The sequence below is a fragment of the Mytilus edulis genome, chromosome 13 (assembly GCF_963676685.1).
Source record: "Mytilus edulis chromosome 13, xbMytEdul2.2, whole genome shotgun sequence".
In the NCBI taxonomy this organism is placed as follows: domain Eukaryota; kingdom Metazoa; phylum Mollusca; class Bivalvia; order Mytilida; family Mytilidae; genus Mytilus; species Mytilus edulis.
The window spans coordinates 35,228,492-35,252,373 of NC_092356.1; the positions used below are offsets into that span (position 1 = coordinate 35,228,492).

Consider the following 23,882-nt stretch of genomic DNA (forward strand, 5'->3'; position numbering starts at 1 on the left):
CTATATATTTATATAAACGATCAATCTTGTAAATAAATAAATAAATAAATATTTATTTAAAATCTGCAAGGTATACAAACAGAAACAACATAAGCTCTAATGAGCTTTACACACACCTGACTATGACCATTTAATATGTATATATAGAAACGCCATGTTATTCTCCTGTATATCATGAATATCAACTACTAGTACTTTTGTAATGTTTTAAGTTTTCTCTCATAAAATAGAAGAATGAAGATATCAAAGAATATTAAATGCAAAGCAGACAGATTTGAAAATAGCTGCTACATAAAGCTTTGTACAAATAACAGTTGTTTGTTAACACCAGACGCGTTGTAAATGACTTCTACAAACACTTGCAAATCTCTTATTAAGACAGGATGTCAAGGAAAATTTAAACTTACACTTTTGAAAAAGAAACTTACACGAGCTTGGCAGAAAAGGAATGATCTTTCGTGATAACAGATGTTTTTTTTTTTTGGCGTCCTAATAGAAGGGATCATGTTGAAATTACAAATGATTTTCATTTACTATCGATAACCATCTGTAATTAATATAACATAATGTCAGTACTAAACATATAAGAAAGATATAATACTAGATGTTCACAATATATTTTAAGTTTGTTCGAAACTAGATGTGTCGAATTGACACGAATGGCCCCGTCTAAAAAAGTTTTGCAATTTCAATGACACATGTGGACACAAACATGATGGTAGTCTCACATATCAACAATCAGCTCAAAATCTGAAGGTGTATAGAAGAAAGTCCGTAAAACTGTGATTTTCAACAATTTTCAAAGTCGTCAACCCTTAATTTTGGCAAAAATCAACGACGCGGAACTAAACTTAACCTTGATCTGTAACTCATCGTGTTTACCAACAATCAGACCAATATCTGAAGGTGTTTGGAAAAAAGTCTAACTATGATTTTCAATAATGTTGATCTGTAACTCATCATGGTTCACTCCCCTACCAACAATCAGCCCAATATCTGAAAGCGTTTAGAAAAACATGTCCGTTTAACTGTGATTTTCAACAATTTATCAAAGTCCAAAGCAATTTATTGCGATAAAAATGAGCGGAATGTAACGAAACTTAATTGTTCTGTAACTCATTATGGTTAACTCGCATACTAGTACCAAAAATCAGCCCAATATCTGAAAGCGTTCAGAAAAAAGGTCCGTATAAATACAATTTCATAGTGAATTAGAGTGAAATTATTTTCTCTTGTCTTTTCCTGATGTATATAGGTGTCGTACCTATCGTGTGGTCAGTTTCCCGCCGAAACGGGAGGTTCGGTCATTCAGCACTACAGCGCCAAAGCGATCGGTCCTCTTTTAAACACTTGGTAAATTTTAATTTATTCAATTAGTCTCCCCTTTTCTAATTTTTATAAAATATAAAGGATTGGTAGGACTGGAGGGTTGTTTTTCTTTTTGGTATCATATTGTGTGGAGAATATAGCTGTGTATACTATATATATATACATATGTGTTTATGAATGTTTATGTTTAACATATTTAATAAACATAGCACCAGCGTTGTCGTGTAGTTTTGCACTTTAATTAAATAAGTTTTGAATTTTTTATAATTTCACAGTAAAGGTTTTTCAAAGGTATACATTATCATGGGGTGACGTACATGAGACTAGTATTATGTAGTGAAGTTTAATACAGAATGAAGGTTGTTACAAGAGAACTGTGATTTTCAAAAATTTAGAAAAAAAACTCTGTATAATGGTTTGTTGCAGAATGACGGAATGACGGATTGACATATTGACGGAATGACAGAATGACGGGATAACAAAATGACGGAATGACAGAATAAGGAATGACAGAATGACGCAATGACGGAAAAGAGTTAAACTATATGGCGCCAACACCTTCGTTGCGGGGTCATAAAAAAAAGAAATTCACTGGTGTAAACTCGTCAATATATTTAAACACAGTTTAAAAGTTAACGCAATGTAGAGTACTTCGTGTTATATACCTTATTTATGTCATGTAGTTAAGTTTGTATTGCGTATATTCATCCCACATCTTCTTATATCTATTAAAAGTATATAAATAAACTGACAAAATGATTTTGAAGCATCTTTATTGAAGCAAAAAAGCGGTATAAAAACTAGAGGCTCTTAAGAGCCTGTGTCGTTCACCTTGGTCTATGTTCATATTAAACAAAGGACACAGACATGACAGATGGATTCATGACAAAATTGTGTTTTGGTGATGGTGATGGTGATGTGTTTGTAGATCTTACTTTACTGAACATTCTTGCTTCTTACAATTATTTCAATTTATAATGAACTTGTCCCATTAGTTACAGAGAACGATATTTTGTTAAAAATTTACTATAAAGGGCAATATATCCTTAAGAGGTCAACTGACCTTTTTGGTCATGTTGACTTGTTTGTGGATCTTACTTTGCTGAACAATATTTCTGTTTACAGTTTATCTCTATCTATAATAATATTCAAGATAATAACCAACCAGATGCTCCGCAGGGCGCAGCTTTATACGACTACAGAGTTCGAACCCTGAACATTGGGGCAAGAACGGACACAACATTCAAGCTTGATACAGCTCTGAATTTGGATTGTGATTAAATAGTTGACACAGCACAGGTTTCTGACACATAATGAATGTGGTCTAAGAACTTAAACTTAAAAACTTTAAATTTTAAATTGGACATTACCTAGTATGGTCCAATATTCAAAATCTAAATACATGGTTAGATTCAGCATATCAAAGAACCCCAAGAATTCAATTTTTGATGTAATCAAATAAAGTTCAATTTTGGACCCTTTAGACCTCAGTGTGGACCAATCTGATAACTAGGCCGTAACATCAAAAATCTAAATACATGGTTAGATTAAGCATATATCAAAGAACCCCATATATACAATTTTTATAAGTACATGTTTAGATTCAGATAAAAAAAAAACAAGAATTCAATTTTTGTTGAAATCAAACAACGTTTATTTTTGGACCCCAATTTGGACCAACTTGAAAACTAGGCCAATAATCAAAAATCTAAGTACATGTTTAGATTCAGCATATCGAAAAACCCCAAGAATTCAATTTTTGTTAAAATTAAACTTAGTTTAATTTTGGACCCTTTGGACCTTAATGTAGACCAACTTGAAAATGGGACCCAAAATTAAGAATCTACATACACAGTTAGATTCGGCATATCAAAGAACCCCAAATATTCAATTGTTGATAAATTCAAACAAAGTTTACTTTTGGACCCTTTGTGCCCCTTATTCCTAAACTGTTGGCACCAAAACTCCCAAAATCAATCCCGACCTTCCTTTTATAGGCATAAACCTTGTGTTTAAATTTCATAAATTTCTATTCACTAATACTTAAGTAATGGTGCGGAAACCAAGAAAAATGCTTATTTAGGCCCCTCTTGGCCCCTAATTCCTACACTGTTGGGACCTCAACTCCCAAAATCAATACCTACCTTCCTTTATGTGTTCATAAACCTTGTGTTTAAATTTCATTGATTTTTTTTTTAGTTAAACTAAAATTAAAGTGCGAGAACCAAGAATAATGCTTATTTGGGCCCTTTTTTTTGGCCCTTTATTCCCAAACTGTTAGGACCAAAACTTCCAAAATCAATCCCAGCCTTATTTTTATGGTCATAAACCTTGTGTTTCATAGATTTCTATTCACTTATACTTATGTTATATTGCGTAAACCAAAAGTCTTCGGACGCCGCCGACGACGAGGACGACTACGGGCGACGACGACGCACACGTGATATACGACCAAAATATTTTCAATTTTTGCGGTCGTATAAAAACAGCAAAATTTCCTTAAAAATTTCCAATTCAGGGGCAGCAACCCAAACACCAGTTGTCCGATTCATATGAAAATTTCAGGGCAGATAGATCTTGACTATCTTATTTAACCCCATTTCTGATTTGCTCTTGATGCTTTGGTTTCAGAGTTATAAGCCAAAATCTACATTTTACCCCTATGTTCTATTTTTAGCTATGGCGGCCATCTTGGTTGGTTGGCAGGGTCACTGCACACATTTTTTAAATAGATAATTATGGCCAAGTATGGTTAAATTTGGACCAGTGGTTTTAGAGAAGATTTTTGTAAAAGATAAGAAAAAATTACGAAAAATTGGTAAAAAATGACTATAAAGGGCAATAACTCCTTAAAAAATCAAATGACCATTTTAGTCATATTACCTTATTTGTAGATCTTACTTTGCTGAACATTATTGCTGTTTACAGTGTATCTCTATCTATAATAATATTCAAGATAATGACCAAAAAACGGTATAATTTCCTTAAAATTTCCAATTCAGGGGCAGCAACCAAATAACCGATTGTCCGATTCGTCTGAAAATTTCAATGCAGATAGATCAATTTTACCACACGTCAGATTTGTTCTAAATGCTTTGGTTTCAGAGTTATAAGCCAAAATCTACATTTTACCCCTATGTTCTATTTTCAGCCATGGCGGCCATCTTGGTTGGTTGGCCGGGTCACGCCACAATATTTTTAAACTAGATACCCCAACGATAATTGTGGCCAAGTGTGGTTTAATTTGGCCCAGTAGTTTCAGAGTAGAAGATTTTTGTAAAAGTAACGACGGACGACGACGACGACGACGGACGACGACGGACGCCGGACGCAAAGTGATGAGAAAAGCTCACTTGACCCTTCGGGCCAGGTGAACTAAAAATAGTACAGTATACAAATAAAAAATGAAAAATAATAAAAATGAACATGCAATATAGAAACTCATCATAGATACTAGGATTAAATTTTGTATTTACGCCAGATGCGCGTTTCGTCGACAAAAGACTCAGCAGTGACGCTCAAATCAAAAAAAGTCTAAATGGCCAAATTAATGAATGAAAATACAATGTATCGTCCAATAATTGATTGTATTCGACACGACAAATAGATAAAGATAAACATGAGAAAATATAAATATAAATAAAATAAATTCTACCTCATATTCATTTTTTTGGCATACTATTTTTGTATTTGTGGGTACCAAATCACACTTCACATTTTTAATGTGTGTGATACATATTAATGGGTATGTTATAATCTTTTTCATTAACGTTCAGACGCACTGCACAGAAGTATTGTTACTGCAATACATGTTGGTCACTGTATGCCTTTAAAAAGGAACAAAACCACAAAACGGACAGTAAAATATGTTTCGAAATAACAAAACGTGTTTCTACAAAATTCAAACGAGAACAATAACGGCTTATTTATAGCAGGACCAATTATGAAAACCAAATGCGTAAGCCATAAACCATTGATATCCACTCAATTTCAATCTCCAGCCTTGGAGTTAATTATTTTATGTCATTCCTCAAACCGCCACTTAACCAAAAATAAGAACACACTATGAAATCATTTGCAAATAAACGAATTAACTCAATAAAAAGATATAAAATACAATCTTAACTGCTCATAATTTTGTATTCAAAGCGCTATATATTTATTTTTGTTTTATTTCGAAAGAAAAAAAAAACAAGGTTGTTTATCTCTTTAAGCTGTACAAAAACATATAAAGAAAATATAAAATATGAATATTTCTTCAAATATCAAAAATCAATCTTAGGTTAACAAATCAGTTGGAGCAGGTTATACGGAACTTTAAACCTTCAACATCAACAACATGATTAAGTTACGAACACATGTTACAACAACATAAAACTAGAGGCTCTTAAGAGCCTGTGTCGCTCTCCTTGGTCTATATGCAATGGACACAGATGGATTCATGACACAATTGTATTTTGATGATGGTGATGTGTTTGAAGTTCTTACTTTGCTGAACGTTCTTGCTACTTACAATTATCTCTATCTATAATGAACTTTGCACATTAGTAAGAGAGGAAATTAGTTTGTAAAAATTTACCAAAAATTACCAAATAATGAATATGTTAAAAATTTACTATCAAGGGCAATAAATCCTTAAGTGTCAACTGACCATTTTGTTCATGTTGACTAACTTGTAGATCTTACTTTGCTGAACATAATTGCTGTTTACAGTTTATCTCTATCTATAATCATGATAATGATATTCAAGATAGTAACCAAAAACAGCAAATTTTCCTTAAAAAATTCCAATTCAGGGGCAGCAACCCAACAACCATTTGTCAGATTCGTCTGAAATTTCAGGGGCAGATAAATCTTAACCTGATTAATAATTTTATCCCACGTCAGATTTGCTCTAAATGCTTTGGTTTCAGAGTTATAAACCAAATCTACATTTAACCAAGGCCTATGTGCTATTTTTAGCAATGGCGGCCATCTTGGTTGGTTGGCCGTGTCACCGGACACATTTTTTAAACTAGATACCCTAATGATGATTGTGGTCAAGTTTGATTTAATTTGGCCTAGTTGTTTCAGAGGAGAAGATTTTGATAAAAGCTAACGACGGACGACGACGACGGACGAAGGACGCAAAGTGATGAGAAAAGCTCACTTTGCCCTTCGAGCCAGGTGAGCTAAAAACAAAAAAACATATATTGGAATAACAGCTGTTATACATAAACGCCAATTGCATACTATACTATAACTTAGTTGTATAGAAATAAACCAATGTTTCTTTTTAATTTTTATACTATTTAACCATTATTTAATGTATTAGTAGAATGTACCAGCTTTCCCATAACGTGCCAATAACTCACAAAAAGCTCTCTTCCAACATACTCAGTGGGTATTCTTCGCTTATGTGTTTATTTTATTTCATTAATTTGAAATTAAATAATTCACAAAATGTCTTAGAATCTATTATAAAAGTCACACAATGTTCTTCAGTTGCTTAAACATCAATATTAAGTGGTGACAGACCAACATCAAATATAATTTCTCTGAACAATTTTTACTAGTATATTTATCAATTATAAAATAAAGAGCATTTTGCACAAGTTTTAACAACTTGATAAAAATACAAAATAAAAACGACCTTGTCCAACACAAACATTGACGAGCGTTTTTATTATTTTGTTAATTGCAATATTGCTCACATCATAAGTATCATTTAGTTTGCACGAATCAAATCTTTGACGACAAAACACTATTTTCAAAAGTGTATATATGTCAAAACAGTTAATGATGTAAAGGTAAATCAAGTCTTGTTATAACGCTGATAGAATAAAAAGTAATACAAATAGTCTTTCTGGAGAAAAAAATGATGATATTATTAAGCTTACATCAGCAACCTGTATTATGATGCCATTGACTTGTTAACAATTGTTACCAGTTGAACTGTACAGAAAATAACTCGTATGAATAGTATCATATAACAATCTGTAAACAAAACGTTTTATTAAAGATCACAGTGTAATAAAATTTAGATGTGTCAACTTTATTTTCAAAACGTTTATATACTTACCCAATCTACCAAATTAAAGGATGATGTGATGATATTGATGTAATAAAGTTAACCATTCACAGTACGCCTCAAACTTTCGGGCATACAAATCCATTACTCACGAATTGCTAGATAATAAAATACTAAAAAACTTAAACCAAACCGGAACGTAGAAAAAAATTAAGAACACCAAATTCATTGGAAACATTCATTTAACAGTAAGATTCGCAAAAAAATTGAATTGATATATAAAAAAAAATAAAGCGTGGATTATAGTATAACTCAATTAGCATGATTAGTATACGAACATTGTTATTAATTACAAAATCGTTTAACGGGAAGTTTTCTTTAGTTGAAGCAACCATCTAAAATTAACGGGAAAACAAGAAATACAATGTATTATAATGAAAATATATGTGATATAGGACTTTTATTCGTTTTTTGTATAAGTACGTTGCTGGTATCGTAAGCATTTATTTTGGGCAAACTGTTACTAAGCGTTTCTTGTAATAACAGAACAAATGAGAATCTAATTGAATAAAAATCATTGTTATCGTGAAATTCAAAGTTTTGCAAACTAAACGCAAGTATTTAAGATATTACAATCAACAGAAAAAAGCTACCCGCTGCTCTTTTTTAAACTTCATTGGAATAAAGTAAGAAATACATCGAAGTTACCACACAAAAATCTTATTTACATTCATACATTAATATACACAAATGTAAATACATAAGTGACACCAATACGGATTATTCAAGATATAGATTCGACAATGAATCGAGTGTTATTCCGGACATCAAGTTCACACAATATGTTATAGTACAAATGGTCATCTTGCTGTTTCAAAAAACAATTTTGGTTCAAACATTCAAACAACTTTTCTATCATCTGATTATTGCATTTTACAATCTGGATCATCTGTAAAATAAAAGAATCTTTTGTATACAGCACAAACAACATTTTCCAAAAGACTAAATGAGAGAAAAAATATATTTTAACAAAACGCATTTGACTAGCAGATCAAATAAAATGGATCTCTTTAATAATTTAATACCAAGTAGACAACAATAAACCTGCGGCAAAGATATTTTACCACAATATATAGATATATGCATACATGTATGCTTAACAGCGATGAACTGTTCGCGTTCTATGTGTAAAAGAATTTATGCATTGAACACATTCCATGTACCAATGTGAAAGCCCTAGATGCATATTTCAACAGTTATCACGAATACCAAGCTTGTGATGTGATACACCAGACGCGCGTTTCGTCTACGCAAGACTAACATAGACGCAGATAAAAAAAAGTCAGAAAGCCAAAAAAGTATAAAGTTACAAAGCATTGAGGACTCAAAGTTCCTAAATATTTAAAAACCAAAATCTAATGAAAACTCTGAAACGCTGATCAAAATAGAATTCAGATGCAAAGGAACTCAAACTTTAATAATGCAAACCAAACAAAAAAGAACTATGTCACCGATGCCACATGCGATACAGAATGCAAATATATCAGTCGCTTTCATAATGTCCATATGGCTGAAATGAGTAATTAATTTTTAAAAAAAATAACGATGAGTAGATGTAAGCGATATGTATACACTACTGTTTCCTTTATTTATCCTAATAGTGCACAATATTTAACAAAGAAGTGTTAAGCTTAATATTCTTTTTTTTTAATTGTTTATTCAAATGTTAGAACGATTATTCTTACTTGATGTTTCTAAATCAAGAGAACTTGACAGTTCATCGGAATCCTCCTCATCTGACATTGAGGAATCACTTTTCTGTTTCTCTTCCTCTTCGTCCGAAGTGAAATCTGCATCTTGTATAATTTTGGCGGTTTTTGATACCTAATAATACACAATTAACCTTTTAATATGTTGTAATTGTTAATTGCGTTATCACTACATTTTTAGAAATAAGTATCTCAATTTAATTTACCTACTTGAAGTTATGTCTAATCATTTTGGATACATGTTATATCTGTAGAAGAAGAAAAAATAAATATTTTCAAATCTTGAATATGACAAGAACAATTGACGTTATGAAACCCATTTAAATTGTTTCCGCTATTTTGCGTTGATGACCCAAGGTATTATAACTGATTAAGAAAAATAGGCATTTAACCAAGTGTAGTTATATGAAGGTATTCAGGTATATTACCTTTTTGTTTTGATAATTTTTTTACAAAATAAGTCATCTTAATAAGTTTGCCCTACCGATATAGTGATATGCATAAGAGACCATTCGATCGATTTGATTTATACGAACTACATGTATATTTTAATAAATATTTTTCAGTTACTTATTACATTATAAAAATCAATGAACTTTAGTTTCTTTTGTCAAATCTAATTTGAGTTTTCCTGAAAATGTGTTCATGAAACACTCCTGTGTGTATCCCACAAAATAGCTTTCAACGACTAAACATTGATTAAATTGAACACGTAATCCATATATTGTCAATAACTAATACAACTTTGAATGTCTGCAGGTTACAGAACAGGCAATTCTATTTTGCATGACAATAAATGGTATCAGCACTTATTGTTAGCATATGCAATAATTAGCAAACCATTTCAATAACAAAATTTATGATAGACAGTTTTGTTTTCAGACAACTTGAATTCATACGAAATATCGTCGGAAATACAAAAAATCAAATCTACACATTGTACCTTAACAGACTATCATCAATAAATAAATCATTGCATGTTTTGATATTAGACAGATCGTAGAAAAAAACATTTTTGAATATTTTGAATGAAGAATAACTCTGATTAAATGATTTTGTGTTGTATCATAGTGTTGCATCAAATAATTATGCATATATATACAGTTAGGTTGATTTTCTAGACACTTTATATATATAGACCGTAGATGGGGATAATTTGGCGGTTTTAAGGGGGAAAATAGTACTTAAATGTTCTTTTTGTACAAATTTTCACTTTGTGTCATTTTTTACTTATCGTAACAAGTATTGATGACTAATTAAGCCAAACGACATCAATATGAAACATAAACCAAGATCAATTGACATTCGATATTCCGTATATTTATGGAAATTTAGATAGATGTAAAAAGATATGATAGGATTGCCAGGGAGACGACTCTCCATCCAAGTCACAATTTGTAAAAGTAAAAACATTATATGTTAAGGCACTGTCTTCAACACGGAACCTTGGCTCACATCAAAAAGCAAGCTATAAAGGGCCCTAATATGACCAGTGTTAATCAATTCAAACGGGAAAACTAACGGTCTAATACAGGGTTTCCGCTGGCGATAAAAATTCGTCATTTACGAAAGAATTTGGCGATAAAAATATATACAACGATTCATTTTCCTCCATCTTGTTTATTTACTTTTTTTCTCGGACTTTACTCGGACTTTACTTGATCAGACAATACTCGGAATTTATCTTGACCTCATTAAGATTTTGACAGAAAATCAATAATCAGCTGATTGCATTTTATAGCTATCGACAACAAAAGATTAATTAATAAAGGTGTTGATTGAATTGTTTGACAAAATGGTATGGTTAAATGGCTTCCACTTAATGTCACATACAGAATTTATTTACCACTTTGCGACGCACGTGTTTGCAGCAAACTTTTGACGTCTCCTCTCCTCTTAAAATAGTTCAGAAAAGAAAAATGGTGGGACGACAAATGTTCAAAAGCAAAAAAAATCTCTGATCTAAAACTTTAATTATCCTTTGACTTTAATATACGTAATTGATTAGGGAGAATACTTTAAAGTCGTTTGAGTGACACACGTGTTTCAAGCATAATTTTACGTCTCAACTTTTTCATTACGATGGTCAATGAAAGAAAACTGTCGTTATGAAGAAATCTATCCGAAAGGTTGGGAACAACCCCTCGAATGAGATTAACCCTTTAATGTAATGACTACAAATGAAATGAGGCCTCAATTTCAATTGATAAAAGCTTTTGTTTTGTTGTAAAAACCACTTCTTAGTATAAAAGGGCACATGAGTATTTTTCTTTTAAAGAAACTTTCCCTACGAACTATAGTGGTATTATATGACCAAAACATGCCCATTAATCTTGTTATATTCCAGGACGTATATCTTCCTTATTATTAAAGTTTAGTGGGCCCCTCTTTAGAAAAGTTGTTTAAAATACAATTAATATTTTTTCCCTTTTAAGTTAAAAAAAATTCTGTTGTTTTAAAGTAAATGTTACGTATTTATTCATTAAAATGTAGATTCTAAAATAAGTTTGAGAGAATAGTCATAAAAACAATGGGGTAAAATCTTCTTATTTAAGGGAAAGGGTGGGGGGATTAGATAAAAGGTAAATTTTAAACAAAAAATATATTTATGTTACTTGGCAAAAAAAATAATAAAGTGGCGAAAAATATATTGTTTTGGCGAAAGAGGTGGCGAAAAAAATAATTGACCCAGGGGAAACCCTGGTCTAATATATATAAAAAAATAAAACACGAGAAACACGTATGAACTACATCAACAAACGACCACTACTGGACATCAGGTTCCTGACTTAGGACAGGTGCAAACCAATTCAATGGGTTAAAACGTTTTAATAGATAACAACCATCAACCTGACCTGAAACAGTAGTTTTACATCACAACATACAATGACAAACTATAAAATATCAATTGAAATGACTTATATCAATTAAAAGACATACTACTACACGTGCATATATAATGAGCGAATACATATAATATATGGCACAATATAGATACAAAATCAATAAAATGAGAAGTGAATACATATTCATTTATTTTTAAACTTACAATCAAGCTAAAACTGCAACACCATTACTGATTTGTTTCTACTAACCTTACGATTCTTAAAAGTCATTGGTCACATGATATGTTTTGTTATGATTATGGAAATGTTTATTTCGTCTTAAAGGGCAGTATTTATTATCTGTGTGTTAATTTTTTGACACTTGTTTCTAGGGCACTGATAATAAAAAAATATTTCAGTTAATATATCTCAATTAAAGGAAGGGAAGATTGTTTGTCTTATCGTATCAAATAATCTGTAAAATAAAATAAACATAATCGTAAGTTGGATTATGCACATAACGACGAATGCTTAATATTACAATACAAAGTTTTATCTGGATCTTAAACTATTAGTATACAAATATTTTAGACGCAACACATGTCGCTAGTGAATTGAAACGTGTAGACTCATAAAAACTAATAAGGGTGTCCGTCAGTCTTTTGAAGTGTCGACTGTAGCTATAGTCATAGTTCTTCATTACTCCGTCTGAAATTGTTTGTGCATGAAGATACCAATATGATTGTAGTATTGGGTGAACATACACAAGTGTATTTGATTTATGGTGAAATAGATAATTAATTAGGCAATAAGGGGAAAATATCATATCTTTTTAAACGGTCATTATTATATCATTTAAAGGATTAAGTTACATCAATTTGATATCATAATTAACATATTGGACGTCAAAGCGACCAGCTGATTTAAATGAATTTAGATTTCAACAGAATGCTATTTTCCGCGCAAGTGGAAATCGTGAAAATTTCTGTGAATATTTTCATATGAAATGCATTGAGTCAAACGTTGACATGCATGAAGAACACAGATTAATACAAAATGTCATAGACTATGACTGACTGCATGTGTGAATGATGGATTGCAGGTAACTACTTATTTTGTTTATAATCAAGTATACATTATTACAAACCTCCTTCTCTATTCTTCCAAAACTGCCATGCATATCTTTAAGCCTTTTCATGATCTGATATGGTAAAAACTTACAAAATTGAATAAGTTAAATTAAAGAAATAAAAAGTACCTCTAGTTGCGCATGTGTTTTCTTGAAGTGTTTTTTTAACTATTATCTTTTAGAAAAAGGGACAGGAAAAATCAAATGATCGACTATAGCAAGGTTTTGTTATGAGATTCGACAGTATAATGAGTCTTGATTTAGCTCAGAAGTATTTCTTTATATCCTCAACGAACAATTTCCAATATTTTACGTTCTAATGGCATATGAAAATTGCTTCATAATGTCTTACAAAATTTGTTTTAATCAGTTTTTATTGGTTTGAAAACCATATGACACGTCTCTCTTTCAATTAAATTTAAGGTACCATATGATAACAGAAGAACAACAAAACCTCATGTTCATACGACACAGTGAACAGTGCATCATTGTACAAGGCTAGAAGAATTTTATTAATGTTTATGTCAAATAACTGCTAGTTGCTAAATGTAACAATGGGCAGTTCTGCATTTTTATTTTAGCATACCAGTCCTTTTCTGTTTGTTTTCTGTGAATATACTGTTTATGAGATACTGAATTTTTCGAAACACTTAGGTAAAGATTGTCTAAGCTGTATATGTTTCAGGCTCAACTTTTCGGAGATCTGATGTTTTGTGCTTTTTTTATTTGACATTTTAACTATTATGATGCGTATATACATGTGGTGACTACAATATGAATAACTGATTTTTACTTATACATATAACAATGATAACTAACCACTTTCTTCATCTCTCTCAAATATTTGTCCATATCTTTCTGTTTGCTCAATAACTAAAACGACAAATGCATAAACACTTTATGGCATGATTGTCAATAAGACAACTATCAATCAGAGACCAACTGATGTAGTATTATTAACATGCGCAATTTTCTTGTAAATTATTTCAGTATGTTAAGGATCTGAAGCTTGTTCATGTTATGTTTTGGAACTAAACATAAGGATCATATCATATAAATTGTAAATCATGTTATATATATCATCGAAGAATATTGTGATAAAGTAATTATCGTAAAGCTATTTAATTTTATTAGAGAGAGTGGAGCAACGGTGAATGTGTGCTCTAAGTAGTTAAAAAAAGTAGTCGAACTATTGTTCCACTAGCTATCATGTCAACATTGAGGTTGTGAGTAAGATTCCCACAAATACCAGGTGCGCTTGACACTAATCTTAATTTGCTGGGATTATTAGTTGTCCTGTCAAACTTGTTGGTTCTCTTCGATCACTCTTGCTTCTTTCAACCATATATACTTATAGCAACGAACAACTATCACTACTGTGCTGAAAGTGGCGTAAAACACATATCAATCATCAGTTATTTTATAATTTAGGATGTTTGTAACTAATCACTATAGCTATGAATTATGATTCTGGTTTTTTTTTTTATAATTTTTTCGCTTACTAACCTTTTGATTCCGTTTATCGTTTCTTTCGTTAAGTTGTTCTAGCTTTGAGCTATTTGAATCTAATTGCGTTTGAAGCTTCTGTTAAACATAAGATACATCAATATATCGTTAAATACGCAATTTGTGCTGTGTTTAAGGAAAGATATAAATAAGCAAATGCTAATTATGACAACAATGTTCCAAACACTTTACTGGATGGAAACAAAAGTATTGAAACAATTCAACATTTTCTAGTCAAATATCAATTCAATACGCGCCGGAAATACACGAAATAGTTCTTTTACAAGAAACTTATCATGAAAAACACATGCCTAAAAACAAACCGAAAAAAAAGAGATTTCTCCGAATTCGAAAAAGCTAGTCATGCTGTTTGACTGTACTGCTGAAATGCAAAAAGCATAAAAACACATCAATCGTTGAAAAATTTGGCTTTAATGAGATACCTTAGAGACAACTATACTAGTACAATGTAGTATGCTACGTTTGTTGATTTGTGCTCATTTTTTTTTTATATGTTACGCATCACTCTCTCTTTCTCGATTTTTTGTGGATTTTTTTTTAATTTATGAAAATAACACGCTACAGTTATGTTTAATTTAGTGAATTCTGACACTATATAAATTATATATTAACACTAAGATTTACCGTAATTCTGTCAGTTTCCATGATGTCTATTTCTCTGGAATTAAAAGCAATAACTAGATATACAGACATATAAGTTTATATAAAAGTGTACATTGAATCCGTGATTATAATAATAAGAACACACAGGAATACTTATCACATGAATCATGACAAGTTAAATAAATAAATATGAATCTCCAAAGAAAATTCGAAAAGTCCTTTATCAAATGGCAAAATTAAAAGCTCAAACACATTAAACATGCTAAACAAATGGAAACAAATGTCATATTACTGACTTGGTACAGTTATTTCCTGATGTAGGGAAATGGTAGATTAAACAAAGTTTCAAACCCATCCACGAGGAAAACCAATGAACAAAATATATGCAGAAGCAGTAAAGGAAACTGACTTCAAAATTAAATTTACACATTGCGGAAAAAAGTGTGTTATAAACCAAAATAACAATTAGTAAATAGAATCAGTGTCAAAATGTAACCAAAATCGATTTGAATTTAGTAGAAATTTTCGAAATAGACAAAAATAGATTTCCTGGATTTGCATGCTACCGCATTGCTACAGGTGTCAAATAATTTACTTAAATATTTTGGCCACGAGCATCACTGAAGAGACATTTATTGTCGAAATGCGCATCTGGTGCAAGAAAATTGATACCGTAATTTTATTACTATCACTGGGTCGCTGCCTCTGCTGGTGGACTATTAGTCCCCGAGGGTATCACCAGCCCAGTAGCCAGTACTTCGGTACTGGCATGAAAATACGGATTTTTTTGTGTTATTGAAATTTGCTGTTACAAAATGATAGAAATTATTATAAATTAAGGAATGCATCTCCCTAATGCAAAGCTCTGATTCCTTTCACGTAATTGGCTAAAGTATACTTTTTGGACCTTTTGGATTATAGCTCTTCATCTTTTATATAAGCTTTGGATTTCAAATATTTTGGCCACGAGCATCACTGAAGAGACATGTATTGTCGAAATGCGCATCTGGTGCAAGAAAATTGATACAGTTAATTTTATTACTATCACTGGGTCGATGCCTCTGCTGGTGGACTATTAGTCCCCGAGGGTATCACCAGCCCAGTCGCCAGTACTTCGGTACTGGCATGAAAATACGGATTTTTTATGTTATTAAAATTTGCTGTTACAAAATGATAGAAATTATTATAAATTAAGGAATGTATCTCCCTCATGAAAAGCTCTGATTCCTTTCACGTAATTGGCTATACTTTTTGGACCTTTTGGATTATAGCTCTTCATCTTTTATATAAGATTTGGATTTCAAATATTTTGGCCACGAGCATCACTGAAGAGACATGTATTGTCGAAATGCGCATCTGGTGCAAAAAAATTGATACCGTTAATTTTATTACTTACAATCGCAGAGAAAATGAGATCACCTAAATGAAATGACCTTCATACTAGTACTTGGTTTTGTCCAAAGTTGTAAGTGCATCTTGCAGAAAACATGTGCTTACTTCTTTGGTTAATATATTCAAAGTAATCAACAAAATCTTAAAATTAGTCAAATGTGGCAGTCTAAACTTAAAGAGTATATGTATTTCAAATATACAGTTGAAGATAAATAAGAACAGTTATGCATTTAAATTGACCTTGGCTCTTCTCCAAGACGTTATCACATATGTTGTCAAATCAGAATCATGTAATTGAACTTGGAGCACTGAAATGTTTTAACTCACAACACGTTTTTTTAAATTCTAGTGAGGCTGTATTTTATTCGACAAGACGATTATTAGTTGCTAATGCTTCTTTATGTATTGACATATATTTGAGTTAAATAATACGAACGAAGAAGTAATGAATTAACTAGATTAGAACCATAAACAAATATAGCTGTAAAGATTTTACCCTTTTGCCTTCATAGCACCATTTCCTTCGGCCTCATTCGTCGATTTTAGCTTCAAATCAAAATTTGTATTGTACAGGAAAACTAAAATAAAAAATAGATAATATGTGTGTATATAAACGTAAACATACGTTCCTTATCGATTTAACTGTAATCCACATGGGTGACTAGATCTATAACCTATATACTTTGTTTCATCTTGACCTCATTTTCCTTTTGCAAAATGTGAATCCATGTTTTGGTGACAATTTAACTCTGACTAGCAAAACAGATGAAAAGGTCTATCAGGTTTGTACTGACATGAGCAACACTCGAACCACTCATGCTACATGTGAAACAGAATCTGCCTACCCTTCCGGAACACCTGGTATCACCCCCAGTTTTTGGCGAGGTTAGTGTTGCTCAGTCTAAGTTTTCTGTGTTGTGTGTTGTGTACCATTGTTTGTCTTTTGGTCTTATTTCTTATTTAGCCAAGACGTTGTCAATTTATTTTCGACTTATACGTTTGAATATTCGTCTAGTATCTTTCGCTTCTCCTTTACAGTATTAAAAACAAAACTTTTGTTATTCTAGTTATGCATCTTCTCTAACACCATATATAAGGTTGTAGCATTGCATCGTATGACGAATTCATAAAAGTCGCATGGATGGAATATCTTCCACATCTTGGTTGTCTTGAATATCTTTATCATCTTAACCGTGATGTTACATCAATCGACATTGTACATCACATACGTTCATACACAACAATATTATAGTTTTTTAAGTTTACGATGTACACTCGAAATGAAAATACTTTAGCCATCATTACATAAAAGAATAAAGCACAAGCACTCCATTATGTGATACACATTCAATATTCTGTATCAGAAATGACAAGTACAGTATGTCAATCATATTTCAAAATTGATGCGACGGTATGAGTTTTGACATTATGATTGAATTCAGATGATGAGTGCACCGTGTCATTTTTCTTGTCTTCAAGTTTGAATATTATATATGTTGTTCATATTAATACATCATTTTCAATATCGCACGGGGAAAATCAAAATAAAAAAATCATGTTTTCTGAAATGAATCATTTGCTGATCATGTATACTGAAGAAAATACTAAAAACCTTTTATTGACGCTAAAGCCTTTAAAGCGTTGTGATCTCTTGAACTATTATGAATTAAATTTGTTGAATTTCGTTAACCATGCAGTATCAATGTTATCAAAAATTAAAAAATGAACACGAAGAAGAGCACTTTGTTTTGCCTCTTCAAACTCTTATAACCGTGTAATCTACATTTTAATTTTGACAGATATAATACAATAGTACTTAGACATTATAATAGGTAAATGTTTACCTCTTACAAACATAGGACCACGATTTAGAGTTGTTCCGTCGTCAACGTCATCTTTCCGGCCATTATTAACATCTGCATCACAGCGACATCTGTCATACAGTTTTCCACCAGGATAAAGACAACAAAACCATATGAAGGCATGTATGATGATCACCGGTAAAACAAGTAACTGGACATGTATTGGAAATATCGTTTTTACACTGTATTCTTCAAGAAAGTCGTTCTGTAACTGTGACCAATAAAATTCCGCTTCTTCGTGGACTTCTTTGAATGTATTACTTGAAACAAATTAAATTCAACTGCACAAAAATGATTTAGCACAATGCTCTTGTCATATGCATAAACACTAATGATATAAACAAGTGTGTTAGATAATTACTTTTAATGATTGTTTATTGAGCAAAATAATCATTGTTCACTGTGTCTAAACCACACCGGCAAAAATTGCTCGGACTCGATGGTATCTAACATCCGGCACAATGACGGAACATCAATAGGCAAAAGAAAGGTGGGTTTCTCCTTATTTTTTTTTATTTTTTTTTATGATATCGAAAAATATATATACATATACAACTATTTTCTATTATGAGATGCAATATTTTCTACAACCGTTCTATATTAACGGAGAAATAAGTAAAACTGCATGTCAAAATGACGAATTGAGTGAACCTTGCCTCGAAATTGATTAATTTCTTGTTAAATTGTTCACATTGTACGGAAAGAAAGGTACGGGAAGATAGATATTGACACGAAGATTGCAAATTTAGTTATTATAAGCATCTCAATACTTGTATTTCTGTGTATGGAACGACAGAAAAGGGTCATGTGAAATTAAAATACACCGGTTTCGTCAATGTTGTTTACTACACAATCATCCGGTTTCGTCTATATATATATCACCCGGTTTTTTTTTCTTAATCAAACAAATTAATAAAAAGCAACATTGACACGGATATGAACATTGTCTTTCGAGAATTTTAATATATTATATTTATTGTAAAGTAAACTTGGCGTGTTAAAATCTATTTTAAACGGACACTTTTGGACATAGGTAATTATGGTTATACATATTTTCCTAATGAAAGGCGTATCCCTTATTTCACTTAACTTCACACTAATTTTAAATTTGTTAAAGAGGGGAATTGTGTACCATAATTGTCAATAAACAACTGCGCCATAACTGCATGATACGCCCGTCGTCTTGTGTGTGAAGTTATATGCAATAATCAGGTAGTTGTAGTCCTACATTTATTTTCTATGTCGATTATGCATGCATATACATTTGTCTTAATATCAACGTTTATCCTTCAGAAGATATATCTTTAACGATGATAGAAAAGATTAAATACATAGAATGATTAGATTACTTATAAGGTGCCCATCCTTTTGTGCGAGAAAATCACATATCAATTGTGTGTTTCGCTTTTTAAGACCGTAAACTTCAAGTTTAAACATGTTCAACATATTTTCCCATAACGCAAATAGAAAACGCATATTTAGAGAGCTTTAACCTCAATCTCCTGTTAAAAAATTTCGGAATGCAAAGTAAATTAAAATTAGAATATTTGTATCTATAAGCATGATAAGAGTAGGAATTCAAGTGTTTGCTTATTATTTATTTGAATCTGAGACTCATATAAATAATAAGCCGTTGTCCGGTAAAAGAAGTTGTTTTCCAACGACCCACAAAACTCCTTTTCAACGCTGAAGTTAAATAATCAATTATAATGTAATGCGATTATGATTTTTTTTATTTGACCAAACCGGGTTATGCATTGTGAAATCTATGACGAAACCGGATGGTAAACATTGACGAAACCGGCCAGTTCCATTTTGACATGACCCATTTCTTTCGTTCCATACACAGAGATACAAGTATTGAGATGCTCATAATGGCTAGTTTTGCAATCTCCGTGTCAGTATCTATCTTCCCGTACCTTTCTTTTCGTACAATGTGAACAATTTAACGAGAAATTAAACAATTTCGAGGCAAGATTCACTCAATTCGTCATTTTGACATGCATTTTTACTTATTTCTCCGTTAATATAGAACGGTTGTAGAAAATATTGCATCTCATAATAGAAAATATTTGTTTATGTATATATATTCTTCGATATCATAAAAAAATAAAAAAAAAATAAGAAGAAACCTACCTTTCTTTTGTCTATTGATGTTCCGTCATTGTGCCGGATGTTAGATACCATCGAGTCCGAGCAATTTTTGCCGGTGGGATTTAGACACAGTGTTGTAGTCAGTAATGTAACAGCGCCCGCTCATGTTTTATCTTTATTTATTTAAACTGCAACTGAGAGTACCAACACAGTTAAAAACAACACAGTTAAATACAAGGACACTGTCATTAAAATGAATTATTTTCTACATTAAATCGTTGGGTTATAAAGATATATATTTAAACAAATAGTCTGTTTTGCAATGGATGCGACATGTGCATTGATCCAGACCGATTGGTTTGGTATTACATGTATAAGTATGAAGCAGATTGTTTTACAAGTATTATCAAAATAAAAACTTAACATCTTGCAATGTTTTATTCTAATTTTTCGGTGAATGGTTGTACCTTATATATCACAGTTATGAACTTGGAATTAAGGATATTATCGATATTTGGAGTATGCTTCATTTATTGATATTTTTCTTGTAACTACACATATAGATCATTTATAAATAACAATCAAGTAAGGTGAGTTCAGCTTGCCAAATGTAAACCCTCCATGTCTCAACATTGACATATTCTCTGTTCCATCAAATAAAGGCAACAGTAGTATACCGCTGTTCGAAATTCATAAATCGATTGAGAAAAAACAACAAATCGGGTTACAAGCTAAAACTGAGAGAAAAGCATCAATATAAAAGGAGAACTACGACACAACAGAAACACAACATTAAAATGTAACACACACAGTAACGAACTATGATATAACAATGGCCTTTTTCCTGACTATTTACAGGACATTTTAATAAACAACCGTTTCACAAATGATATCGGATATGTTCCTTACGTCGAAACTACAATCCCCTTCCCTTTCATGAATGTGACCTACCGAATAAGACTATTTACTGGATTTATTATCACATCAGTAACACGACGGGTGCCGCATGTGGAGCAGGATCTGCTTACCCTTCCGGAGCACCCGCCAACACCCCTAGTTTTTTTGGTGTTGTTTATTCTTTAGTTTTCTATGTTGTGTCGTGTGTGCTATCGTTTGTTTGTCTTTTTCATTTTTAGCCATGGCGTTGTCAGTTTGTTTTGGATTTATGAGTTTGACTGTCCCTTTGGTATCTTTCGTCCCTCTTTTAAGAAAGAAATAGTGAGTTGAACCTGGTTTTGTGGCATGCCAAACCTACCGCTTTTACAGCAATGTTAAATATAACATTAAAATGACAACATTACATGACAGGACTACAATACAAATAAATGGGAGAACATATAGAACAGAGAAACACACGAATAAAAGCTAACAAGAGGAACAGGTTTATGATTTACTACGACATACGTGCGTTTCGTCCACACAAGACTAACCAGTGACGCTCAGATGAAAAAAGTTCGAAAGCCAAAACAAGTACAAAGTTGAAGAGCACTGATAACCAAAAATTCCAAAAAGTGTTTAAGTATTTCAATAGATACGTGATGGGCTTTTATTTATAGTGTTTAACGAAATACATGTGCTTCGGATCAAGTTAATTGATATACACTAATAACTTTCTCAAGAACACTTATATTATCCAGACATTACTTACTTCTAAGCTTTATCAACTGTTAAGTTAAATGCTTGTGGATACTTTAACAAACTAGACAATATACTTCGGGCAATATTATACGCGAAGATTTGTCAGCTTTTGTGGCTAACATTAGTGGAAACTTCTCCGCACAGTCTTATTTTTTTCCTTGACGCTGAATCAGTTGGTATGCATATAAATTAGGGGACTTTTGGATATTGTTAGCAATCTTAGATGGGGGAGAACATGTCTTGAGTATAAATGATGTTCTAAGAATTACAAGAGCAATTATCTAAAAAATATCAATCACAATGCGTATATAGGCTTTTTACAACATTGATTTGATAATTTGTACATTTTTATTCAATCAATTCAATTTCTTTAAAATTATTCATTTCATTTCCAAAAACTGTCAGAATGTCATGCATATTGATACCAAAGACGTGGAAAAAAAGAAGCATGAAATACATCGATTTGTGTAGAACATACATCATAAAGACAACCACTAATTGAATACATTTTAAATTCACAAGAACTAAATAAATTATCGCCAGCATAATCATATATGAATATTATACTACTATTTATAATGTTCAAAGGTTGAAGGCTTATGTAAATAACAGACAGTAAAGTGGAATGATATACTTTTATACAAATACCTCATTATGTTGCTAATTTTATCTTTTACCTGTACATTGCTATAAGCAGGTTTAGCAATAATATTACAGCTATCAATCCATAAAAAGCTTTCAAGTAAGGCACAAGTTGTAACCCAAACGTTGAGGGACATTGTTCTAAGGCCCCAGACTCAAACAAAGCTCTGTTGAATGTACAGTCTGGTACAGTTACTGGAATATGTTAATATGATTTTACAATGGCAATATGACAGAAATTACTCGGTACTGGATTTAAAATAATTATGCTTTATTTAGTGGTAAAGTGATCGTGTACGTTTAATGACTATACTTGTATTCATTGATATACATTATATACTGGTAAATTCAGTTCCAGGTCATCTACCTGTAGCAACTGTATGATCTGTTTTCTATTCACTAAGATTATTGTTATATGCCGAATGCTTTGACTTTTCCCTAGCTATATATGAATGGTTCTGTATTGATTTAATGTGTAAATCACCTAGGTTTTTTGTACAGAAAGTAAAAAAAATATATATTTCATCAGAATATAATTGCAAGGAGGTTAGAATGGTTAATTTTGTGTTGCGGTTAGTATTATTATTTATACATAACTTGCAGTTTTTTCTATCTTTAAGTCATGTAATCTTAATAAGTTGTTTTGATGTTTATAATTTGCATAACGTATACCAGTTTGAATAATATATGTTTAATACCAGCTACTGACCTGAAGTGAATGATTTAACTTGAATTCAACCATTGGTATAGTGGCTATTTATTCGTTTGAAAGAATTTAACTATTATTATGTTGCAAATAGATAAAATGAGATGTTATGTGAAATGTGATGTTGATATCATGGACTTAAAATTGAAAAAAAATATCAGTTTTAGCCGGCACTTTATCCATATTTGTTTACCTTTTTCACCATCTAAATTAAGTTCACCAAATAACATCCAGTATCCATTTTTAGTGATCTTTTCAAACTGTGACCAGGTAAACTCAGAGTTGGTATATAAAAGTGCGTGAAAAGATATATTATAACACATCATAATCACTGTCATGATGGCCATAAAGGCACC

At 31.6% G+C, this 23,882-nt stretch overlaps 1 protein-coding gene across 1 annotated transcript; it reads right to left on the reverse strand.

The window, feature by feature from the left end:
• Positions 1 to 4,393: 4,393 nt before the first annotated feature.
• On the reverse strand, positions 4,394 to 22,990 carry LOC139500655 (uncharacterized). The gene is made up of 9 exons (XM_071289416.1): positions 22,856 to 22,990; positions 18,429 to 18,706; positions 17,081 to 17,162; positions 15,214 to 15,247; positions 14,569 to 14,646; positions 13,882 to 13,935; positions 13,081 to 13,134; positions 9,085 to 9,223; positions 4,394 to 8,288 (listed from the first exon to the last, which is right to left on the reverse strand). The coding sequence occupies exons 1-9, from the start codon at positions 22,861 to 22,863 to the stop codon at positions 8,263 to 8,265; spliced, it is 753 nt and encodes a 250-aa protein (XP_071145517.1). The 5' UTR covers positions 22,864 to 22,990; the 3' UTR covers positions 4,394 to 8,262.
• Positions 22,991 to 23,882: the final 892 nt, after the last annotated feature.

Coding starts and splice junctions, on each gene's coding strand:
- LOC139500655 (XM_071289416.1), bottom strand. Junction 17,163..18,428: donor TGGTCCTATGTTTGTAAGAG/GTAAACATTTAC, acceptor TTTTTATTTTAG/TTTTCCTGTACAATACAAAT. Junction 13,936..14,568: donor ACGATAAACGGAATCAAAAG/GTTAGTAAGCGA, acceptor TTGTCGTTTTAG/TTATTGAGCAAACAGAAAGA.